Below are 22,573 nucleotides of genomic sequence, written 5' to 3'. Positions count from 1 at the left end.
CAGATGCCCATGTTTGAAACAGGAAGCATCCTTCCCATTTTCTCTCACTTCCCGCATGTAACCTTTAATCAGTAAACCAAAAACAACCTATTGCTGTCAAGTCACTTCTGACTCATAGCAACCTTATAGGACAGAGTAGGACTGCCCTATAGGGTTTCCAAGGCTGTAATCTTTATGAAAGTAGATTGCCACACCTTTCTCCAGAGAAGCAGATGGTGGGTTCAAACCACCAACCTTTCAGTTAGCAGCCAAGCCCTTAACCATTGTACTACCAGGGCTCCTTCCTGAATTACTCCTTAAGGTTAAATTTCCCAGCAGTCAAATGGGATGGGAGCAGAGAATTTAATCACCACATCCTGCTGATTTTACTTCATCGTTATCTTTTCTATTAGTTCCCTCCTTGTCGTTCCTTCCATTACAGGAAGCCTCTTTTGGTCCTTTCTAGATCTTTCTCACTGTTCACAACAGGATACATTTTTGAAAAATACATTCTGTGCCAAAGTGATCTAAGTGAATGCTTTCGAAAGGCATTATGAAACTCCAGTAATCAAATGTCAATTTTATAAAAATTATATTTTAAAGGCATATTTAATAATATATAGCTGACATGCAAGTGAACTGTAGGTATGATCCTTACTAACATGTACATTCTACCTCTTTTAGAGCTTGGTGTATTCATCAGTAATACAGGTTTAGCTATTATTTATTGAAAGGATGGAAAATCCCATTGGCCGGTCAATGTAAATTATGTGTTGTTTGCATAAAATATATAATAACCTGAAGGTAAATTGATAGTATGCCATATATATAAATTGCTGAAAATCACATCTTTTAAAGTCAAATCCCTGTAAGTGAAGGGCTGCCTATATATATATGTATATATATATGGATTGCTAAGACATTTTCTATATATAAATACGAAAATACGTATTCAAAAATGTATGTGTTTATACATCTATAAACATAGGAGCCCTGGTGGCACAGTGGTTAAGAACTATACTACTAACCAAAAGGTCGGCAGTTCAGATCCACCAGCTGCTCCTTGGAAACTCTATGGGGTAGTTCTACTCTGTCCTATAGGATTGCTATGAGTGAGAATCGACCCAATGTCAGTGGGTTTTATATATATAAACATGTCATATATATAAGCATGTCATTCATTATATGTATCTATATATGCACACACACTATCTATGTGGTAATTCATTTCCTCCTATAAGCTTTTAAAAGTTTCGTTTAGCTTTGGTAGATGGTCCTGAAGTTAGTACATTTTTGGTATGTGTGTTGGGTTTCAAAGCGTAGTGCCTTCTTGATGGTACGATAAACCAAAATCAAACCAAACCTGCTACTGTCAATTCTGACTGATAGCTTTAAAATAGGGCTTCAAACTGGCTGTTCCTGGTTCAGTCATGGCCGAGGAAGTGACACCAGAACAGACTTGAATTTTTTAAATTTGGGTGAACTAGAATGCGAAAAATTGTATGTCAAAGCCCTGCTAGAAACTTAATCTGCTTCTCAGAAAACAAGGGTAGCGTATGCATTACATAGCAACCCAATCTCTTGCCCATCGGATTTTGTGCAGAGCTGGAAACAGCAGTGCCCCACTGAAAGATGGCGGCTGACTGTGCTGCTTTGAATGTGTGCTGCTCTCAATCCTGGCAGTAGTACACTCTCATGCATCAGGCTCCTGAAAGGGCTCACTACGTCCCTGTTGAGTCTCCCGTTGCAGGGCTTCGACCTGTAATTTTTCCTGTTCTGGTTATGGTTACTGATGACCTAAATTTTTAAAATCCAAGTCTGTTCCACTTTCACTTTGTCAGCCATGACTGAACCAGTTTGAACCGGTTCAAAGCCCCGCTGTAAAGATTCTGTCTCCTTTTTGCCTACTGCAGTATGAAACAGTCCATGTGAAGAGTTCTTTCTTTCTTTCTTTCTTTTTTAACATTAGTAAGAATTACAGAATATTTTTGTTCTGGTCAGTTCACTAAAGAAAACTTGTTAGAATCAATTCACAAAGTACTACTTATCATGTATTTGTCTTTTAACATACTTTTCTTGCAAATGGTTCCCTGAAAATCACCGATTTTTCTCCACTTCTGCCCTGGCTGGAGTACTTCATGCATTCTTTTACAACAAGATCAGTTTTGGGACTTCTGTGAGTTAGAACTGTTCTTTCTGTTTAAATGGAGTATTTTCCATAAAGCTGAACAAGAACAAAGAAAACTGTCCACTTGCTATTATTTCTTTTAAATGCTCTAATTTACCTACATTCTCCTTCTATATATTTTTTCCTAATCCTGTGTCTTATTTTCCTGTGTTTAAGCACTACTGATCCTGAACAAGTTGTATTGCTTATTTTATAAGTCTAATAAAAATTCCTATTTTTGGCAATATTTAATCATTTTAATAAAGAATGTTACGTAGATAAGTACTGCTGTGTCTGAATATACTGTCTTCATATTTTCCCCCAAAATAAAATTTATACGAAGAGAACATTTAGAAACATTCTTTCAAAGGTGATAACAGGTTCTTTCTTGAACAAGAAAGGCTCTGCCTCTGCGTAATTTCAACGTGTCTGGAATACTACTTGGAAATATTTTCTCTGACAGAAAGAAGCCGTTTCTGCCTGAAGAATTTTAGATTGCGTAGACTCAACTTAAAGGATACTTATATAGTTAAATTTCAAATCTAATTTTCCCCTCTGGTCAGAACTATATGTTTATATTCAATTTTATGTGTACATGCTGTATTTTCTCACAGTTTTCAAAGTGTAAAATAATAACTCATTTCTTTATTAGCTGGTTGGCAGAAAATAAAATTCTATTTCTCTTTTTTATAGTGATGCTGTGCTATTCTTTAAAAATAGTGGTATCAGAAAAACTTTTTAAGACCTAAGTAATTTTTTTCTTGAATATTGCAAGTTGATAATTTTATATTAGCTTCCATGGTTTAATTAGGTCCTTTGAGGTTCAGTTTTTATGTTTAGCTTGAGATGAGTTAAACAGTTCAAGGGTATTTAGGGCATTTGAACAATTCTTTACATTTTATAGAGAGCAGCTTTGGAAACTTTGAATAAGGGTAACGTTCCATGGGTGAATTTTCTGAGAGTGCTCAGAAGAAGCCTTTTGTCCCTTTATATACAAAATTAGTGTGTTGGTTAATCTAATTCATGACAACGTTCTTTTTTTTTTTTGGTGATTTTTTTTCTGACATTGTTTTATAAGCTGAATATAGAAGCTGACTCACCCAGCTACTACAGATCGCAATATGTTTTACAATTTCATGTTGCCACTTCTTCTCAGTTTAAACCCCTACCAGCAGTTTTACGTGTTCGTTACTTTAAGAGGCTCTTAATTTTTCTCACTGTCTTTTGGATAATTTTATGGTTGGCATACTAAGAGAGCATTATTTCAGCAATAACTTTGTCTTGGGATCACGTTACTACGTAGTTTTCATATGCCTGAAGTGATTCACCTTGTTATAACAACATTAATGTTATATTCAAAATATTTCTTTTCATAGAAATTTTCAGTGTTTTGTTGTTAGGAATCTAATATCGCATAATAATTTCCAGCTGCCTAAGATTTTATTAATGTCTACATGGGTTTTAAAATATCTTCTTTAAAGGTTCATCATGTATGCCCAAATTTTCTCTTCCTTATAATTTAGGTGTACGTATTGAACCAGTGAAATGCCTGCTTGCTCATACTAATCCAGTGTTTTAAGATGCAAAAAGTAATTTTCATACAATGTTTTTTACAGGTCTCCCTAATTAAAAAAAAAAATGAAATCCACCTTTTAGTGTATTTAAGCTGAGAAAAAAGAATTTAAATTTTTTTATTTTCTTTTAAGATATTTAGCAGTTTTCTTGACTATGTTTGCATCAGCTAAACATATTTCTTAAAAATTAAGAACTTTAGAGTAGATTCTTCTATAAATCTCTTAATTTTTGAGGTGACTAAGACCAATACTACCCTGATAGAATTCAAGCAGATTTCACTGAAACTCTTCTTTTCCCGTGCTATAAACATCTATAAAATTGAAATATATTAAAGTTGTTTAAACATTAGGAATCTATAAAATCTGATATTATTAGGCCAGGTTTGCTATGTAAAAGTAATGTGACCAAAGATTGAAACTTCCCCATGTAAAACATTATACGTGGTAATACAACAGTAGAGCGAAACCTGCGAGAGCCGGAACTCGACGGGACTGCCCTGTTTTTCTTGGTCTTACAAGTTTTCCCCCTTTGACAGGATGCAGCCTTACCACTTTTCTATCTCTCCTTTTAGTAGAAAATATTTTTATTTTTCCTTCTCTGTCAGGTTTCCACCTTATACAAGTTGCAGCTTTTGTAGGTTTTACTGTATTTATCTTCTTTGAGTTAATAGAAAGCAATATGAGCCTGCTTCACCCCCTGCACATGTGGCATTTCTGGGGGTCAGGGGTGGGGATGAATTACCTGGACTCTGTTTGAAGGCCTTTTGTGTTCATGGACATGTTTTTACAAAAAAAAATAGAGCACATTGTTTATAAAATGGTACCTTAAATGTCAACATTTTATGAAAAAGTAAAATAATGAAAAGTATAAATCTTTACACTATAAATTTACATCATAGTTATTTATGGGAACCAAAGAACATGTTAACAATTTTGTAATTAAAAAAAAATTTTGCATAAATTTCTACTAGTTTGGGTGTAAGTTTTCAAAATTCTGACTGCTTTTCTCTTTCCTTCTTCGCATCTTAGGTGAGACTGCTGGTTCTCCATTCTTCTTTCTTGACCCATAGTCTTTGGTTCTTACACTGTATTCTCACTTTTTCCAGTCTTACATTGTTATTTTTGCTTTCATGCTTTTTTAATGTTTGGATTTGGTGGCTGTTCCTAGCTATTATGAATGTACAAACCTGGACTACACCATAATCACTTCAAAATATCAAAGACTAGAACGTGCCTCTGACACATAGTCAAATCTGTTTTGTGTTACGTGTTTGACGTGACCACACAGATGCATCCGCTAATGCCGGATTTCATCAGTTTGGCTGTTCATATATTATGAACTGTTTGTATTTTTTTTCCAAATTATAAAATTATATAACATTTTGAAGTGTGAGAAATACAACAAAATAATTACCCATAACCCTCTCTCCCTAACACAGCCATTGTTGTTTTTATACATTTTCTCCTATACTTCTATATCATACCGATTTTTATATTAGTAAAAATCATAGCATAAGTATGATTATTATATCTTGTACAGTTTTTTTCCATTTATCATATCAAATATGTTTCCATGGTGCTGCATACCTTTATAATTATAATTTTCATTGCTTCAATCCTGTTTCTTTGATGTTTCATAATTTAATGAACCATTCTCATACTTCAGGATAATTTTGTTTCTCCCTGTTTTTTTACTGTTAAAAATATTTCTAACAATTGAAATTAGAGGTTATAATATTTGCCTACAATTGGAAGTGTATTTTAATAACAAATGATTCTTAATAATTTATATATGTAAGCATTGAATTTTAATGAATGGTGTTATATCAATGCAATGTAATGAGATAGCTTTAAAAAATGATAAAATCACAACTGTGTAACTGATTTTAATTTTTTTTTACTTAAGAGAAATGTCAAAATCAAATTAGACTGTGAACCATCTTAAACTACAGGTATTTGCGAATAATCGTTACGTCCTCTACTAGATTGGGAGCTTCTTGAGGGCAATGACATTGTCTTATTTATTTTACACGTTACACTGAATATAAAATTAACAAACAAAAAACCCATTGTCATCAAGTCAATTCCGACTTATAACTACCCTATAGGACAGAGTAGAACTGCCTCACAGGGTTTCCAAGGAGCGACTGGTAGATTCAAACTGCCGACCTTTTGGTTAGCAGCTGTAGCTCTTAACTACTGTGGCACCAGCGTTCCACCTTGAATATAGAGGAGTATAAAAATGTATTTAATAACATTTTACAGAAACGCTTAACAGAAAAACTTACATTTTTAAACACTAAACCAAATTGCTGTTCTTCTTTAATATTTTTCCTATTAAATTATTGCATAAAGTAACAAAATTCATTATCTTTTTGTTACTGCATATCTCAGTATGTTGAGTAACATTTCAAACTTTCTTCTTGACTCTTGCTCATCATCTAATATCTGAGTCAAATCCATGGCAGTCATTTTTTTATTACACTAAAAGGGCTAAACAAATGGATTATTATGCGTATCTCATAGGGTTTTTTTTTTTTTCCCCCATAGGGTTGCTGTGAGGATTAAATAACCCATATAAAGTGCTTAGAATAGTGCCTCTTATGTCATAAATGCGCGATTAACATTAGCTACCTTCATCCCTACTACTGTTGTTTTGGTGTCGATAGTATTAATAAATGACCTAAATTATGTCACGACATAATAATTTCAATCAAACAATCTTGTACTTCAGCTCATCATATGTATCAACATATATAACAATGGAAAGTAGTGAAAGAATTATTCAATAAGTATTCCCAGGATCATTGGTTAATTATTTTAAAAAATATAAAGTTACAGCTTCACCTCACAAGCTCGATCTCCTGATTAAATCTAGTAATTCCAGATGGAATAAAGTATAAAGCCATGCAACTCATTTTAAAAACACTTAAAATATTTGTGGATATTTATCAGCAGCACAAACAGTTAATGCACTCAACGTCTAACCAAAAGGTTGGTGATTTGAGTTCACCCAGAGGCACGCAGAAGAAAGGCCTGGCAATCTTCTTCCAAAAAATCAGCAATTGAAAACCCTAGGACGCGCAGTTCTACTGTGACACACTTGAATTGACTTGAATTGACACTGCGAATTGACTTGACAATAGCAACTTCTTTTTTTAAAGGGGATAGAAAAGTTTTGAAAACAGTAGAAGAAATCACGAAAGAAATTCACAGATTCAAATACAAACATTTTAAATTTCTTTTTGATAAAGCTTAAAAGGAAATTTGAAAGCCTAATGAAGGCTTTGCAGCAAATGTGATAAAGGGCTCATGACCTTAAAAGATAGGTAGCATGTATGTATTTATGACATTGACTCTAAACAAAAAATGATCAAGATATATTAACCAACAATTTACAGAGGAAATAAATTCTAATGAGTAATAAATATTAAAAAAAAAAAATGTTCAGCCCACTAATAGCTAAAAAAAAGAAATGTACCCTTTTTTTTTACCCATCAAATCACTAAAAATTTTAGAGAAGTGATTAGAAGTCCTTTCATGAGAGGATGGAGACCTAGGCAATTGTATAGAGTACTGCTGGGAATCTGTACACTGTTATTAATCTTTTTGAAAAGCAGGTTGACAAGATCTATGTAGCTTCTGGCATTTTGTCCTGATGAAATCATCAATGACATGGGATAAAACATATGTTCAAGGATGTTTATTGCAGCCTCATTGAAACAAGAGACTAATTATAAAAAACTTAAGTGTCCCCTTTCATAGTAAAAAGAAAATTTAAACGGAACTGCCTAGTTAAATGATAAAATATAAAGTCATTGTAAATTATTTCTACTGGAAAATACCAGCTCAGGAGCGTCCTCTGTTGTCTGTGACGGATTGGGCATTGATCTACAGTTGTAGTTCTGCTGTAAGTCGCTTTCCTTTGTAACAGAGGAAACGTGCTGTTTCTTTAAAAATGCAGACCTTTAGCAGCTATGGGTATGCTCCCTGGAAACAGCCTGTCCATAAAGATGTTGAGCCAATTATAAATTACAAAAATGTGAAATATAAGTAAAAATACATTTTGTGTAAAACTGGCTCCTTACTCCAAATTCCTTGTTAATATTCCTTTTCCCTTCCTTTTTTGAAAGCCAGCTCTTGCTAAGACTTTTGCTCCATAAAAAAAACTGGAATTAAATAGGTTCTAGCTTATTTCTTCACATTTATCTAAAAGAACCCTCTGCTCAGTTTAAGCCCACATTTTGGGTCCTCCTTTAATAAGAGAACCGACTGAGACCTGAAGGCGAGAATGTATTCACTCCCTCTGCCTGATACACAGCTTATTGTCCTTGGGCTTAGATGTAGCCAAGGTGTACTGACACGTCCCTTGTGTGTTTACTGAAGCTTGGAAATTAGTCACTGTACTGCCTGCAGCAGCATGCCAAACGCAGTGTCACCTCTGACGACCAGTGGAGGACAGATTCTAGAAAACAGGGTGTTTTGTTTATTTTGGCCTGAGAAATAATCAAAGATCAGTACTTTTGATTTCATACTTTTGGTCATATCCTTAGTTCTGGCTGTTTTATTGGTTGTTCTGGGTTGGCAATTTTTCTTTTTTCTTATTGTGTGTGTATGCATATATGTGTGTATATTTATGTGTATACAATTATATTGCATGTACATATGTATGTGTGTGTGTGTGTCCACATGTGTGTATATGTATGGAGCATGTATATGTATGTACATGTGTGTGTATATTTATATGTATACAGCTATATTGCATGTATATATCTATGAACGTGTATACGCACGTGTGTGTATGTGTATGGAACATATATGTGTATGTATGTGTGTATATGGAAACCCTGGTGGCATAGTGGTTAACTGCTACAGCTGCTAAACAAAGCATCGGCAGTTCGAATCTGCCAGGCGCTCCTTGGAAACTCTTTGGGGCAGTTCTACCCTGTCCTATAGGGTTGCTATGAGTTGGAATTGACTCGATGGCACTGGGTTTGGTTTTGGTATGTGCGTATATGTATTTATACAATTATATTGAATGTATATATGTACGTATGAATGTGTGCATGTGTATGGAGCATATATATGTACATAGAGAGCAGGGGAGTAAAGGATAGGATCACCATAAGTAAAGACGGAAGGACAGGACACTCTTTAAGTTTAAGATAGTAAAAGAATAACATACACCCTTAGAAAGACTTGTTAATATATACTAAACATATCTGTCGTGTTTCATTCAAACACCTTATTTCTTTAATAAGGTGCTTTAAACCCAGTGCCGTCAATTAGGCATTTTTAATATTTAACGTTTTTTAATCTGGATTTAATTTAAGTGTTTTGTCTCATTTATAGCATTAAAAAAAAACATTAATTAAAAACTTATTAATAAGCCTCTCAATGTACTTTTCCCTTTTTTGCTAGACTCTGTGCTGTGGAAATACAGGGAAGTATCAGACACTGTTCCTGCCTTCAAGGTCCTTTCAATTCATTGGAGATGTAGTCAGACACTAACATACAGCTCACGTGTATTAGGTACCTACCGTGTGCTAGGTCCTGGGCCAAATGCTTTACATGAATTGCTCAATTCTTAACAACCCTATGAGGTAGATACTGTTACTGTCTGCATTCTGAAGATGAGAAAATGAGCCTTAGAGAAGTTTTAAATAACTTCCCGAGGTCATACAGCTGGTCATCAAGCAGCAGAACCTGGCTGCCAACTCGGACCTGTCTCACTCTCCTTTGCATTTTCACACTAAGTGATGCTTCTGCTCCAGTAAAATTAGAACGGCTGCCTGTCTGAGTTTTTCCCTTTGTTTTGTAAAATGAGGCTTTGGGGTCAGGGTATTGAAGCCCCTGAAGCCTGTGCCAGTTGCCCTGGTTGGCAGTGGAGACGTGGGAGACTGGGTGAGTTTGAGGCAGTGTCTCTCCTGCAGAGTCTGTACTGCAGAGGCGAGCGGTGCTGGGTGATGGGCTTTCTGCGGGCAGAGGGCAGGGGAGGAGCAGCCGGGATGCTCTTGAGTTCCTTCCAGCTCTGAGACTTGGATGTACACAGGGTTTTGGTCCTTTTGTCTGTCTCTTAGCATCTTAACTCTCGATGTGAAAATAACCAAATGTGTTGTTCTTTCTAGAAATTTAGTTAAGAAGATAAAACAGCAGTGATAGTAGGGTTTTTGTCATTGCTGTTTTTAATCAATTCAGTCACTGTTTATCAAGCACCCACTCTGTATACCAAGCACTGTACAACTAACGTCATCAAGCCATCTAATGGAACAACAGCCCCCATCCCTGATGTCCACAGAAACATGCTTTAAAAATCTGATTGCCTTCTTTGTTTTTCCCACTATCTCTTTATTGCTTATGATGAGAATAAAAACTTCAATTAATAGTAAAGACATTCAATCGTAAACACATTCACTGGAATTCAGGAGTTAGCTGTGATCTACTGATTAGAAACTTTTCAGTGTTAGACTTTATTTGCTTTGGATGAAGTGTTTATGCCCTAGTTATATCCATTCCCATGCCAGGTTTTTGTAGGGACTTGAGAAAACCCTCCTTCCATACAAGGAATAATGATGAAGGAATTTATAGTTCTACCTGCTTATCCTCTAATTGCTTCCCAGGAGGCAAGAACTGTGAGAGCCTGAAATTAGAACACTCTGAGATACCTGCATAGGAAAATTATAAAAGCTCATGTGTCATTTTTGTGCTAAATCGGAAACCATCTTATACTGGATTCTGATTTTACCAGTAATCACAGACGACAGGAGCTGGCGGGTGAGAATGGGATATCTGGGATACCTAAATTTTGCCAGATAGAAAGAGACCGTCGTCTGAGAACCACTGCAGTAGAGCGCTAGAGTACTTAGAAGAATCTCTGCTGCTACTGGTGTGTTATTGCAAGGAGTCTGGTGTAAAAAAGATCCTTTTTCTGGAATCTTTCCCAATATCCTCGAGAACAAGAGCAAAGGATAATATACAAGTGTTCCTCCAACCGTTTGCATAGAAGTTGGATTCTCTCTGCGTATGAGGTTTTGGAATTCACGCATGTTTTCCCGGTCCTGGGACCAGGTTGGCTCAGTTCCCCTTTTGCTTCACTCACATCTCATCTCTGTAAAATACTGATGTGTTGTGTATTGCTTAGGCCATTTGGTTTTTCCTCTGTACATTTGGCCTTTGTTAAGAGAGCTTTAGAGTGATTATTTTCCTTGTTTCAAATTATTTTTATACCTTTTCCCTCATAATTCAAATACCTCTTCAATATTAGAATGACTCACAGTGGACCACAGAAATATATTATCAGATGTTTTTGCCACTGCATTTTTAATTTCTTAATTGATTTTATTAAACTGTGAATCCATCAGGCAGTTTGTATAATTCTATATTTAGTCGTTCAGAATTGTTATATAAGGTTGCCTTTATTTTAAATCCTACTAATTTCTTAAATCTAATGGTAATGTTACCAGAATAATGGTCTTGCCTCTCACTGGTCAAGAATGAGCAGGTAAGGCACGTAGTTTTCCACATGAGTGCTTTATCGAGGAGGCTTGCAAGTGGAGACGAGGAGGGCCTAGAGCAACGCATACCCTCGTCTCACAGAACAAAAGAGGGGCCCGAGTTTTTAAAAGTTCTTGGGTGGGAAAAGATTGATGTTTATTCATAGACACAGGTGGGGGGATATGTTGACTAAGGTGTGGTGCAGCAGCTTTCCAAGATGGCTCCTGTCCTGGAGGCCTCTGGGATTCGTAGCAGGACTTATTATGGGGGACTTATTATGGGGTGTCGCGCCTGCGCAGTCTCTCGCTCCCCAGATTCCATTCCCTTACTGGAACTGTAGCCCCTCACTACCCCTGGTGGGAGGTCACACAGTGGTCACATGTGGATGTTATGCACATGTCCCTGAGCCTGCTTTTCTCCAGCTGCTTCTGAAAGGCAACTTTAAAGAAGTTTGTGGGCTATTTTAGATACCCTGCCCATTGTTCTGAGGAATGGCCTATTTCTTGTTACTTTGTTTGCAGATTTGGGGGCCCCTGTGTTGGCTGTCTTGTTTTGGGTCTGTTCTGTCTTAACTAAATCTCTAGGTTCTACACTCAAGCCTCTATTACCTCCCTGATAGTATAGTTTATTTCTCTTTTACTTGTTTCTCCTCTAACCACAGCAGTCTCTTGGCTATTTCTCAAACAGGCACCCTCTGATCTCTGGGTCTTTGCTCCCTGTCTTAGTAATAATTATTCTTTTCCTTTATAGTACCTAAAATTCACACAGGTCTGTTGTTACAATCTTGCGTTTTGTTACAAAATACTTAAAAAAAAAAAAAAAATTCTACTTAACCAAATTTCTACGATTTGTCCAGTATTCTAACTTTTTAAAGAGAATATATTTTTATACGTTTTAAATATATTTGCATTTTGTTGCACTGTGGAACTGATACGCCATTTTTAGTAAGCAAACTATTTTCTCTCCAAGTCTGGATTTTGAGAGAGTGTGAAGGTTGGATAGTACAAGAATTGATTGTGCAACTTATTGAATCCTTAAAATGGTTTGTATGAGAACCGCCACTATTTTAGAAAGGAAAAAAGAATAATGTAACAGCACGAATGGCAAGCAGAATGAAATGGGAGTTGAATAAGAGAAACTTTAGCCTAAACTTTTTAAGCTTGCATATTAAATGATAGCAGTGTTCTGAGGGAGGCTTTTTAAGAAGACATGACATTAAGTATTTAAACAACGATTAAAAGATCGTATGACCTAGTGATAAGAGTACACAACCAAGACCAAGAAACTGATTTTCAAACTTAATAGGCTTTAAATCAGAAAAGCATACTATCTTCGTAGAAGAAAAAGGACCTAAGATTCAGTAATTTACTATCCCCCTGGAATCCTGTAAAAATGAAATGACTCAGGGTCAGTTAGTGACAGAGTCTTGTTCCATCAGCCTGAGCTGTGCATTAGGCGTGTTTGACACCAAGCCGTCCCTAATTCAGTTTTCTTTTTATTGAACAATAGGTGCTGGGTATACCACAGGTATGTTATTAGGTTATACTTGGAAGATGATACAACATATTTTAGTATTTATGAATAAGAGATTTTGTGATTTGTATTTAAAACAATTTTCTTATCAAACATGTTCATCAGTGTGTGATAAATTATGGTTTCTGACTTCCTTATTTTTATTGGATTGTTACTTTATTCACTAATTTCTGAAAAGAGCTGTTTATTACTTAGAACCAAATAAGATTTGCGTATATTACCATAAACACATAAATGTTAGATGATTCTCTTATAAAGTACAGTTTCAATGGAATTGCATAATATCCATTTTTTTTCCCTCTTACCAAATGCACTTGTTAACAATGTCATGGTAAATAAAATCCTGTCCAACTTCGACGGTTTGTTTTTGGTTGTTTTTCTTTCTGCTGTTGTTATTGTTGTTCTTATTACTAAAAACAAATTTTTTTATATTTGCAGTTGGTTTTAGAAGAAGCTTCCGTCTTAGTAGAAAAGATAAGAAAACAAATAAATCCATGTATGAATGCAAGAAGAGCGATCAGTACGATACAGCTGATGTACCTACATACGAGGAAGTGACCCCATACCGGCGACAAACCAATGAGAAATACAGACTTGTTGTTTTGGTTGGTAAGTGCTTTTATGTCTAATTCTGAGGACATAAGTGAAATAGTGGAAACTCTGCTGGCGTAGTGGTTAAGAGCTATGGCTACTAACTAAAAGATCGGCAGTTCGAATCCACCAGGCAATCCTTAGAAACTCTATGGGACAGTTCTAGTCTGTCCTATAGGGTTGCTATGAGTTGGAGTCGACTCGACAGCAATGGGTTTGGGTTTTTTTTTTTTTTTTTTTTTTTCAGTAAAATGGTAACAATTTAACTTCAAAGTGCATTATCCTTGAAGTTTTCTAGCTGAAAAATCCCTTTATCTTGAACACGTTTTGGTCCCTAAAATGAAGTCTTTAGTCTTTTTTACTTAAATGAGAGTTAAGAGGTCTTTGAAGGATGATACTGGCAGGTTAGTGGAACCTCTATAGGAGAGGAGATAGCAGACACGCTGCAATATACTAAGTTTGTCAGGGCAACTAAGGAATAAAAAAATAGAATTGAGTAATTTTGAATACAATGGAAGTTTCTTTCCATTTGGAATTTTGAGGCAGAAGTCGTGGTATCAGCTTCCTATGGTATTTAGACCGATCAATGAAATAAACTATTGTCTTACTGTTCTAGGATAGAGACATATTTAAAGCTGGAGAGTTAGTAACAACACTGCTAAAGAAGTTAATAACCATATGTTGGTATTTTCACAAACATTGGTTGATTTGATTCCATTAACATTCTAGCATCCATTTAGTCCAAACTTCACAAACAGGAGCAATTACCTCCTCAGTGTTACTCCACCCAGCCTTCACCTGTTTTTCATTAAAAATGTGACAGGTATTTCAGCCCCCAGGAATAAAACCAATGACTTTATAAATGGTTTAGAGTAAAGGAGCATGGCAAATCTTTTTACTTGCTCCTTATAAACTGAAGATGACAGTTACGGAGATGAGAAAGATGGTAAAGCCAAAGAATCACCCTTGAGATGGAATCCTTTGAAAGGCTACTTAGACCTGTTCTTAATTCAAACAGATGGCGAGAAACCATGTCGTTACATATGACACTGGAAGTGTCATAAGATGCTAAAATTGTTTGCATTATTTAGAAATATATATTCACATACAGGCAGTCCCTGAGTTACCACCAACCCCTGTAAAGCCTATTATATTAAAAATCTGAGGTACATACAATGGTTTGCAATAACAAACACGTACTACTTTGCCATGTGCTTCAAAACATTATTATTATTACTGTATTATGTTAAAGATGTTTTAGTGTTTCTGAAAGTGTTTCTTTAATGTTTTTTACGCTATTTACTAAGACAAACATTTGACTAACCGATGTTAGATACTATCCGTACCTAACTGTTCTGATTTACTTATGTACGAATTTGACATAAAGGAAGATTTGGGAACTGAACTAATTCGTAATCTGGGGACTGCCTGTACTTAAGAATTACCCTTTTTAAAAGGATCCACATATACTGAACCCATCCTCCCTCAATCACACATGGAAGAATATTCTCCATAGGTTTTTTTATGTTTGCCATAGAGCCTATGGAAACCCCGGTGGTGTAGTGGTTAAGAGCTATGGCTGCTAACCAAATGGTCGGCAGTTCAGATCCACCAAGTGCTCCTTAGAAACTCTATGGGGCAGTTCTACTCTGTCCTATAGGGTTGCTATGAGTCGGAGTTGGAATTGAGTCGACGGCAACAGGTTTGGTTTTGGTTTTTTTTTTATAGAGCTTATAATACCCCACCTTCCAGTCCTTGTTCCGTTGGCCTAAATGAGAGTACAGGTGGTCCCAGGTAAATCTTTTGTCCCTCACTGGGATTCTCTGAGACCTCCTGCCCTTCTCCCACACCCTTGGTCCTACCCTGCCTCCTCCCTTGCTAGGTCACCAGCACCCATCTCAGCAGTGTCTCTTCCATCCCCTTTGCCTCTCCTCCTCATCCAAGGTCTGCAGTTAACAGAGGAGAGAGACATGATAAAAGGGCAAAGATAGTTTGATTTTTTTTTCACCTGTTAAATCTAGGTGACTCTCTCTATAGCCAAGGAGCTATTATGTAACTCCCATTCCCATTGCCTTTGAGTTTAATTCCAACTCATAGCAACCCTAGGGGATCTAACTGTAAGGATAAAGTAGAGTAAACTTTGTCACTGTTCTTCCCTATAAGTGCTAATAATAAAAACCCTTCCCTCAGGGATGAGAACAGGAAGATAGATGGGATGAACTTGTCTCTAAATAATCTGAATGGTAATCCAGGGAAGAATAAAAGCAAACCACAGTCAGAAGCAACTAAAGATGGTTGATGGTTATAGAAAAGAAACAGCCAATTACTGGAATCTAAGGAAAAGGGGTTATGGAGCAATTGGCCTCACGTTAGAAGTCGTGGAGTTCTGTTAAATTCTAAAGTAAAACCTGCGAAAGTCAGAATGTGGATAAGATGGAAACCTGTTATAGAAGGAAAGCTCAAATATTTTCTACTAAAATGAGTGATAGAAAAGTGGTAAGACTACACCCTCTCAAAGGTTGAAAACTCGTGAGACCCAGAAAAACAAGGCAGTCCTGTAGCATTCCAGCTTTCACATGTTTCACTGTATATGCAGGTGTTAATCGTCCCTCCCTGCAGTTCCCTTAATGAAAATACAGACAAGGGGGATGGTGCCAAAGGAAAACATACCAGTTATTGGCTTGTTCTAGGTGCAGAAGGCCAAGCATGTCTCTGTAAGGGGATAGAACGTAAGGGGGTCCTCTTGTTCCCCCAGCCTAAACCTCTTCATACTACATGAAAAGATGTGGAACGAGAGAAATACGTGCCTGCGTACTTACAAGTCTTTGTCATGTATGTGTCTTGCAGATGTTTCTCCTAGGCTTGTCTTTTGTTTCTCTTGTCACTTTATTTCAGACAGCAGAAGTTTTTTTAGTGAAGTTCCATCTATCAGTTTTTTCTTTCATGTGTTGTATTTTTGTGGGTGGTGCTTTAAAGGGTTCATATTTGAGTCTATGATCTATTTTGAGTTAATTTTTAATAAGGCTGAAAGTGTGGGTCGAAGTTCAGTTTTGTATATAGATGTCCAGTGTGTCAAAACGGCTGTTCTTTCTCCATTTAATTGCCTCTGTACCTCCGTTAAAAATCTGCTTGCCGTATATGTCCAGGTCTATTTCTGAACTCTCTTCTATTCCGTTGACCTATGTGCCTGTCCTTTCACCAATACCACACTGTCTTGAACACTGTAACTTTATAATAAGTCTTGTTATCATGTAGTGTGAATCCTCCAACTTAGTTTTTCTTTTACAAAATTCCCTTTATAGTTCCCCTGCCTTGCTTATAAATTTAAAAATCAGTTTGTCAATTTCTCAAAGGAAAAAAGAATCCAGTGGAATTTTTATTAGAATGTGGTAAGAAACAATAGATCAGCTGGAGAATAATTGATATTTTAACATTATTGTTTCTTTCCATTCATGAACATAGTATTTCTCTCCATTTAAGAAGACTTTCCTTTTTTTCCTGTCAGTGATTCGTAATGTTCATAATACAGATCCCTCCCGTATTTTGTTAGGTTTATATCTGAGCATTTAATGTTTTCTGGTGCACTTCTTAAAAATTTAGTTTCTAATTGTTCATTGTTAGTGTAGAGAAATATCTTGATTTTTTTTTTTTGGATTTGAACTTTTATTGTGTAACCTTACTGAATTTACTTAGTGCTGATAACTTCTTTGTAGATTTCCCTGAAATTCTCTGCATAGACAACTGTGTTATCTGTGAATAGAGACAATTTTATTTCTTTCTTTCAAATATGTAGGAATTTTTTTTTTTTTAATTCTTGTCTTATGGTGCTTGTTAAAATCTCCAGTATCATAGTGAATGGGAGTGGTGAGAACAGACATCTTTGCTTTGTTTTCAAACCTAGGGAGAAAGCATTCAGCCTTTCACCGTTAAGTATGATGTTAACTGTAGGCTTTTTGTAGATGCCCTTTGTCAGGCTAAGGAAATTTCCTTTTATCCCTAGCTTGCTGAGAATATTTATCATGAATAATTGTTGAATTTCCTAACTGATTTTTGTATATATCTTTCAAGATGATTATATGAATTTTCATCTTTTGGGTTGTTTGAATGGTGAATTACATTGAGTTTTGAATGTTGAATGAACCTTGCACTCCTGGGATAAATTCCACTATGTCATGAAGTATTAGCCTTTTTATAGTGCTACATTTGATTTGCTAATTTTTTGAGAATTTTTGCATTTATGATCATGAGGCTGTAGTTTTCATACAGTGTTTTGTCTGTTTTTAGTATCAGGTTAATGATGTCCTCATAAAACGGGTTGTGAAGTGTTCTTTCCTCTTCAATTTTTGTGGTAGAATTTGTATAGAAAACTATTTCCTTTTTAAATGTTTGGTAGAACTCAAACCTCACCTGGACTTGGGAATCTTCTTTTTTGGGAGGTTTTTAATGATAAATATAATTTCTATTAAAAAAAACCCACAAATATATAGAGAATTACCAAGTTATTTTCTTGAATGAGCTTTGGCAGTTTGTATACTTGAGAAATTTGTCCATTTCATCTAAGTTGCCAATTTCAAAAGCATAAAGTTATTTGTAATATTTCCTTATTATCATTTAACTGTCCGTAGGGTCTTTAGTGATGTCCCCACTTCCATTCATTATATTGGTAATCTCTGTCTTCGTGTTTATGTTAGTTTCCTACTGCTGCATTAACAAGTGGATTTAAAACAACACACATTTATTACTTTGCAGTTTCTGTGTGTCAGAGTTTGGGCATAGCTTCACTGAGTCCTCTGCTTCAGGGCCTCTCATAAGGCTGCAGCCAAGCCTTGGACAAAGGTAAAGATCTCATCTAGGATCTTCACTAGACTGGTAAAGGATCCATTTCTAAGCTCATGTGATTGTTGGCGGAATTTAGTTCCTTGTAGGTTGTTGAACTGAGGGCCTTAGATCCTAGCTGGCTACTGGCCAAAGGTTGCCCTTGGTTCTTTGTCATATAGGAAATTACCAACTAGTCCTTTATCACAGTATCTGTTTTTCTGCCAAGGACTTAATTTTCCCGTTCATTTCAAGTGTATTTACCTTTACCTCATGGGGCTTAGTTAAAAAAAATGCTTTATAGTTTTGGGGTAATTCTACCATCAAAGTCATCTTGGGTTTGGTATCTGTTGCTTGTACTTTTTCCTTGAGAGTGGGTTACCTTTACCTGGTTCTTTGTATGTTTTGTAATTTTGGATTGTACCCTGGACATTTTGAACATTATGCCGTTTAGACTTTGCGTCCTATTGTATTCCTCTTGAAAATGTTTTCTTCATTAGGCTATCAGCCTAGTCAGGTTCAGTCTGCATGTGTCTTGCCTAAGCTCAGTTTTCAGTGTTCTGTGCTATACTGCTTTGGACCTATTATATGCATGTGTCTCTTGGGTTAGTCAGAGATTTATGCAGTGGTTTAAATTTTAGTTCATTTCTCAGAGCCTTCCTTATGCTGTTTTGGATTCATCTTATTCATGCACAATTTAGAGACAAGTTCGAAACATTTATGGAGTGTTAGCCTCTCAGGCCACTGTGCAGCTCCAAGATGGAGGCTCATGTCTGGGCAAAGCGCAAGAAGAAGGAGAAAAATAAAATGGGAAACGTAATCCCCTTGGGGGTCATCTCTCCAGATTAGCTTCCCTTTCACGGCCTGCCTGCTTTTGTTCACTTTTCACAGTCCTCAGGCTGTTTCTTTTTAGATGGTGTCCAGAGTTTTCAGTTGTAGTTAGTGGTATTCAGTGTAATCTGTGGTGGAATTGGAACTTCGCTAAAGCCTTCAAAGTCCTCTCTCAGACACAGGTTTGTCCCCTTCGCTGGTGTACCTTAATCACCCTTCTCAAAATACGTTAATACATGTTACTTATAGAGGAGACCTGGTGGTGCAGTGTTTCTCTGGACTCTCACGTGTCCTAGTCGAAGTTTCAGAGAGTCCTCAGGACAGGGTAATATAACACATCATCTCAACTATCAACTGTCTTTTGAGGTAAAATAATGCTCCCAAAAGCACATAAAATAATGCTCCTCAAAATCATAGAATGGTCTGAGTTTTTTGCTTTTTGCTTTATAAGAGAGCTAGTTGTCTAGATCCCTGATTATTGAACTAAAAATCATTTGGCTGAAATCTTCCACGAAGACATTAATTATATGTACTAAAGTTACCTAACTTCCATTTGTGCGTTGATCTTTGGGCCCCTGGCTCCTGAATTCTGAATTATATATGGACTGTTTTGTGGGCCAGGTGCCTTTTTCTAACAGACAGATTCTGCTCTTCTCACTATGTTTTTACATTCCCAGTAGGATTTTAAAGTTTTTTATTAAGCCTTGTGATGTCATTCAGGCTGCAGTGACTGCACTTCCTTTGTCTTTTCTTTGGAATGCCTTAAGTTTCCAAGTCCTGCCTCTCCGGGAAGGTTTCCCCGTTATCCCCCAGCAGGAGTGTTACCCTCAAGATATTCCTAACCTAGAGATGCTAAATATTGGTTAACGCTTCCAAATGGAAAGGGTGCAGTCAGTGAAGATGAATATTTCCTTTGTTATGTGATTTTCCGCCAGTAGTGTCTCTTCACACTGGAATTTTCCAAACTTTAAGCAAATAATTAATTGCATTATTTCAGTGACAACCAAAATACTCCTTTTTACTAGTCAGACTTCTCTAGTACTTAGATCTGACTGTAACGTTTCATTGCCCTCTACCGTTCTTTACTCCTTTCAAACAGTCCCAACTGAAGTGTTCAATTTTAACTTGTTTCTCAAGTTGTTCCTGTCCTCCTTCTACCATATGTAATAACAACTTAAAAAAATGTTGCTGTTGAGCCAGTTCCAGTTCATAGCTACCCGATTTGTGTCAGAGTAGAACTGTGCTGCATAGGGTTTTCAGTGGCTGATTTTTCAGTAGTAGATCGCCAGACCGTTCTTCTTGGTTGCCTCCGGGTGGGCTGGAACCTTCGACCTTCCAGTTAGCAGCCCAGCATGTTAACCGTTTGCACCACCCAGCAGCATAACAACAGTAGCTAACATTAAGTTTTAGGCACTGTGTTTAGGGCTATGCGTGTATTATTTCATTCAGTTGTCACCGTAACAATAAGTACTTTTATCATCCGCATTTTACAGATGAAGAAACCCAAGCACAGAGAGGAAAAGTAAGTAACTTATCTAAGATCCCACAGCTATTAAGTTGTGAAGCTGACTCAAACGCTCGCAGTTCAAGCCAAGGACCCTCTTTCTTCTCTCATAGTGGAATATTGCTTCTCTTCTCTACACAATCAGTGCCGTGTTAACACTGTTTGCTGGGTTGAAGTAGCTTTTCCTTTTGCTCTTTGCTTTAGGGTTCATCATTTTTGCTAACAAACAACTCCACATTTTGTAGAAGTTTAGATTGGAGTCTACCCGAAGCTCTCCTTCCCTGCTTTGAATGGAACTTTTCCACTTTAGACCTCCCTAAGTCATTTAAGTCAGTTCAGGAGTCCCTGGGTGGTGTGAACATCTAATGTGCTCAGCTGTTAACTGGGTTCTAGTCCACCCAGAAACACCTTGGAAGAAAGGCCTGGCGACCTAACAATCCACCTTTGAAACCCCAAGGAGCACAGTGGTACTCTGACACACATTTATCCATCATTCTGTGGTCAGTCATGAGTTGGAATTGACTCAACAGCAGCTGGTTTTGGTTTAGGTCAGCTCAACAGGCTGGCTGGGCTCACCTCTGCCTTTCCCATACTTTGTCTGGGCGTGTTCCCTTATTGTTCACATTGTCCCTGTTTCACTTTCTTTCTCCTTAAAATTCATCAACTAATTCCTAAGGTATTCCTCGCTGATTTTCTTGGTCCTTCCGTCTCAAATCCATTCTCATTTTCAGCAGCTCACCTGGGTCATTCCCCTAGTCACAAAGAAAAGTCCTGTGCTGAATCTTACTGTGGACTCTGCAGACTTCAGAGATGGCCTTTCAGTGTTTTTTGTTTGTTTGTTTGTTTTCCTTTGGCAGCCCTGCACAGAAACAGTCTTACAGGACACACAGAGGCAGGAGCCCCTTGTCCTCTGACCACCAAGTCCCTGCCAGGGATCTTGTTGCTGGCCAGTTTCTGGTCCACTAGCCGGGGGAGGGCCAGAGCTCCTGCATTTCCAACAGGTTCCCAGATGATTCTGATGCTTCTGGTCCAGATGGATCAGGGAATGGATTTTGTTGTCACCTGGTTACAGTACTAATGTCATGAGGCACCAGCAGACCGTGCACGCAGGCGGAAAGCCACCTGGCTTTGCCTGAACGACCGTTCAGTTGATATTACATTCTTTTCTTGGGAACTGTGAACTGGCTGCAATTTATTTTGATTTTCTGTTTTTCTTAGCATCACATTTCTGTTGTTTTGTGCTATCCTGTTTGTATTATAATGATGGTTTAAAAACTTCTGGCATAGTCTGAGTGTGCTGTTTAGGATTTGTTCCGTGACATCTTAGGTTTGGTTTGACTATTTCGATCAACTGATTTATTATTTTTCGGCTGAAATTCCTACAAGAAAACTAGCTATTTAAAAGTGTTTAGCCCCTAATAAACTGAATGCTTCGAAGGCCAGCGTAGCAGGGGCGGGGGTTTGGGGACCATAGTTTCAGCGGACATCTAAGTCAATTGGCATAATAAAATCTGTTAAGAAAACATTCTGCATGCCACGTTGGAGAGCAGCATCTGGGGTCTTAAACGCTAGCAAGCAGTCATCTAAGATGCATCAATTAGTCTTAACCCACCTGGAGCAAAGGAGAATGAAGAACACCAAGGACACAAGGTAATTATGAGCCCAAGAGATAGACAGGGCCACATAAACCAGAGACTACATCAGCCTGAGACCAGAAGAACTAGATGGTGCCCAGCTACAGCTGATGACTGCCCTGACAGGGAACACAACAGAGAACCCCTGAGGGAGCCAGGAGAGCAGTGGGATGCAGACCGCAAATTCTAGTAAAAAGACCAGACTTAATGGTCTGACTGAGACTAGAAGGACCCTGGTGGTCATGGCCCCCAGACCTTCTGTTAGCCCAGGACAGGAACCATTCCCAAAGCCAACTAACTCTTCAGACAGGGATTGGACCGGACAATGGGATAGAAAAAGATGCTGGTGAGGAATGAGCTTCTTGCATCAAGTAGACATTGGAGACTGTGTTGGCATCTCCTATCTGGAGGGGAGATGAGAGGGCAGAGGGGGTCAGAAGCTGGAGGAATG

At 37.2% G+C, this 22,573-nt stretch overlaps 1 protein-coding gene across 5 annotated transcripts in view; it reads left to right on the top strand.

Annotated features, from left to right (window-relative positions):
• The window catches only part of MPP7 (MAGUK p55 scaffold protein 7), a 296,574-nt gene that overhangs the window by 250,747 nt on the left and 23,254 nt on the right, over positions 1-22,573 (top strand). For all 5 annotated transcript variants that reach the window (XM_064284961.1, XM_064284962.1, XM_064284959.1 and 2 more), the window contains one exon: positions 13,186-13,356. In XM_064284961.1, coding sequence (XP_064141031.1) covers positions 13,186-13,356 — 171 coding nt within the window. The remainder of the gene's footprint in view (positions 1-13,185; positions 13,357-22,573) is intronic.

The sequence above is a fragment of the Loxodonta africana genome, chromosome 4, assembly GCF_030014295.1.
Source record: "Loxodonta africana isolate mLoxAfr1 chromosome 4, mLoxAfr1.hap2, whole genome shotgun sequence".
NCBI lineage: Eukaryota > Metazoa > Chordata > Mammalia > Proboscidea > Elephantidae > Loxodonta > Loxodonta africana.
Note: the sequence above shows the minus strand (reverse complement) of the source record. Positions and strands in the feature narration are given on the sequence as shown.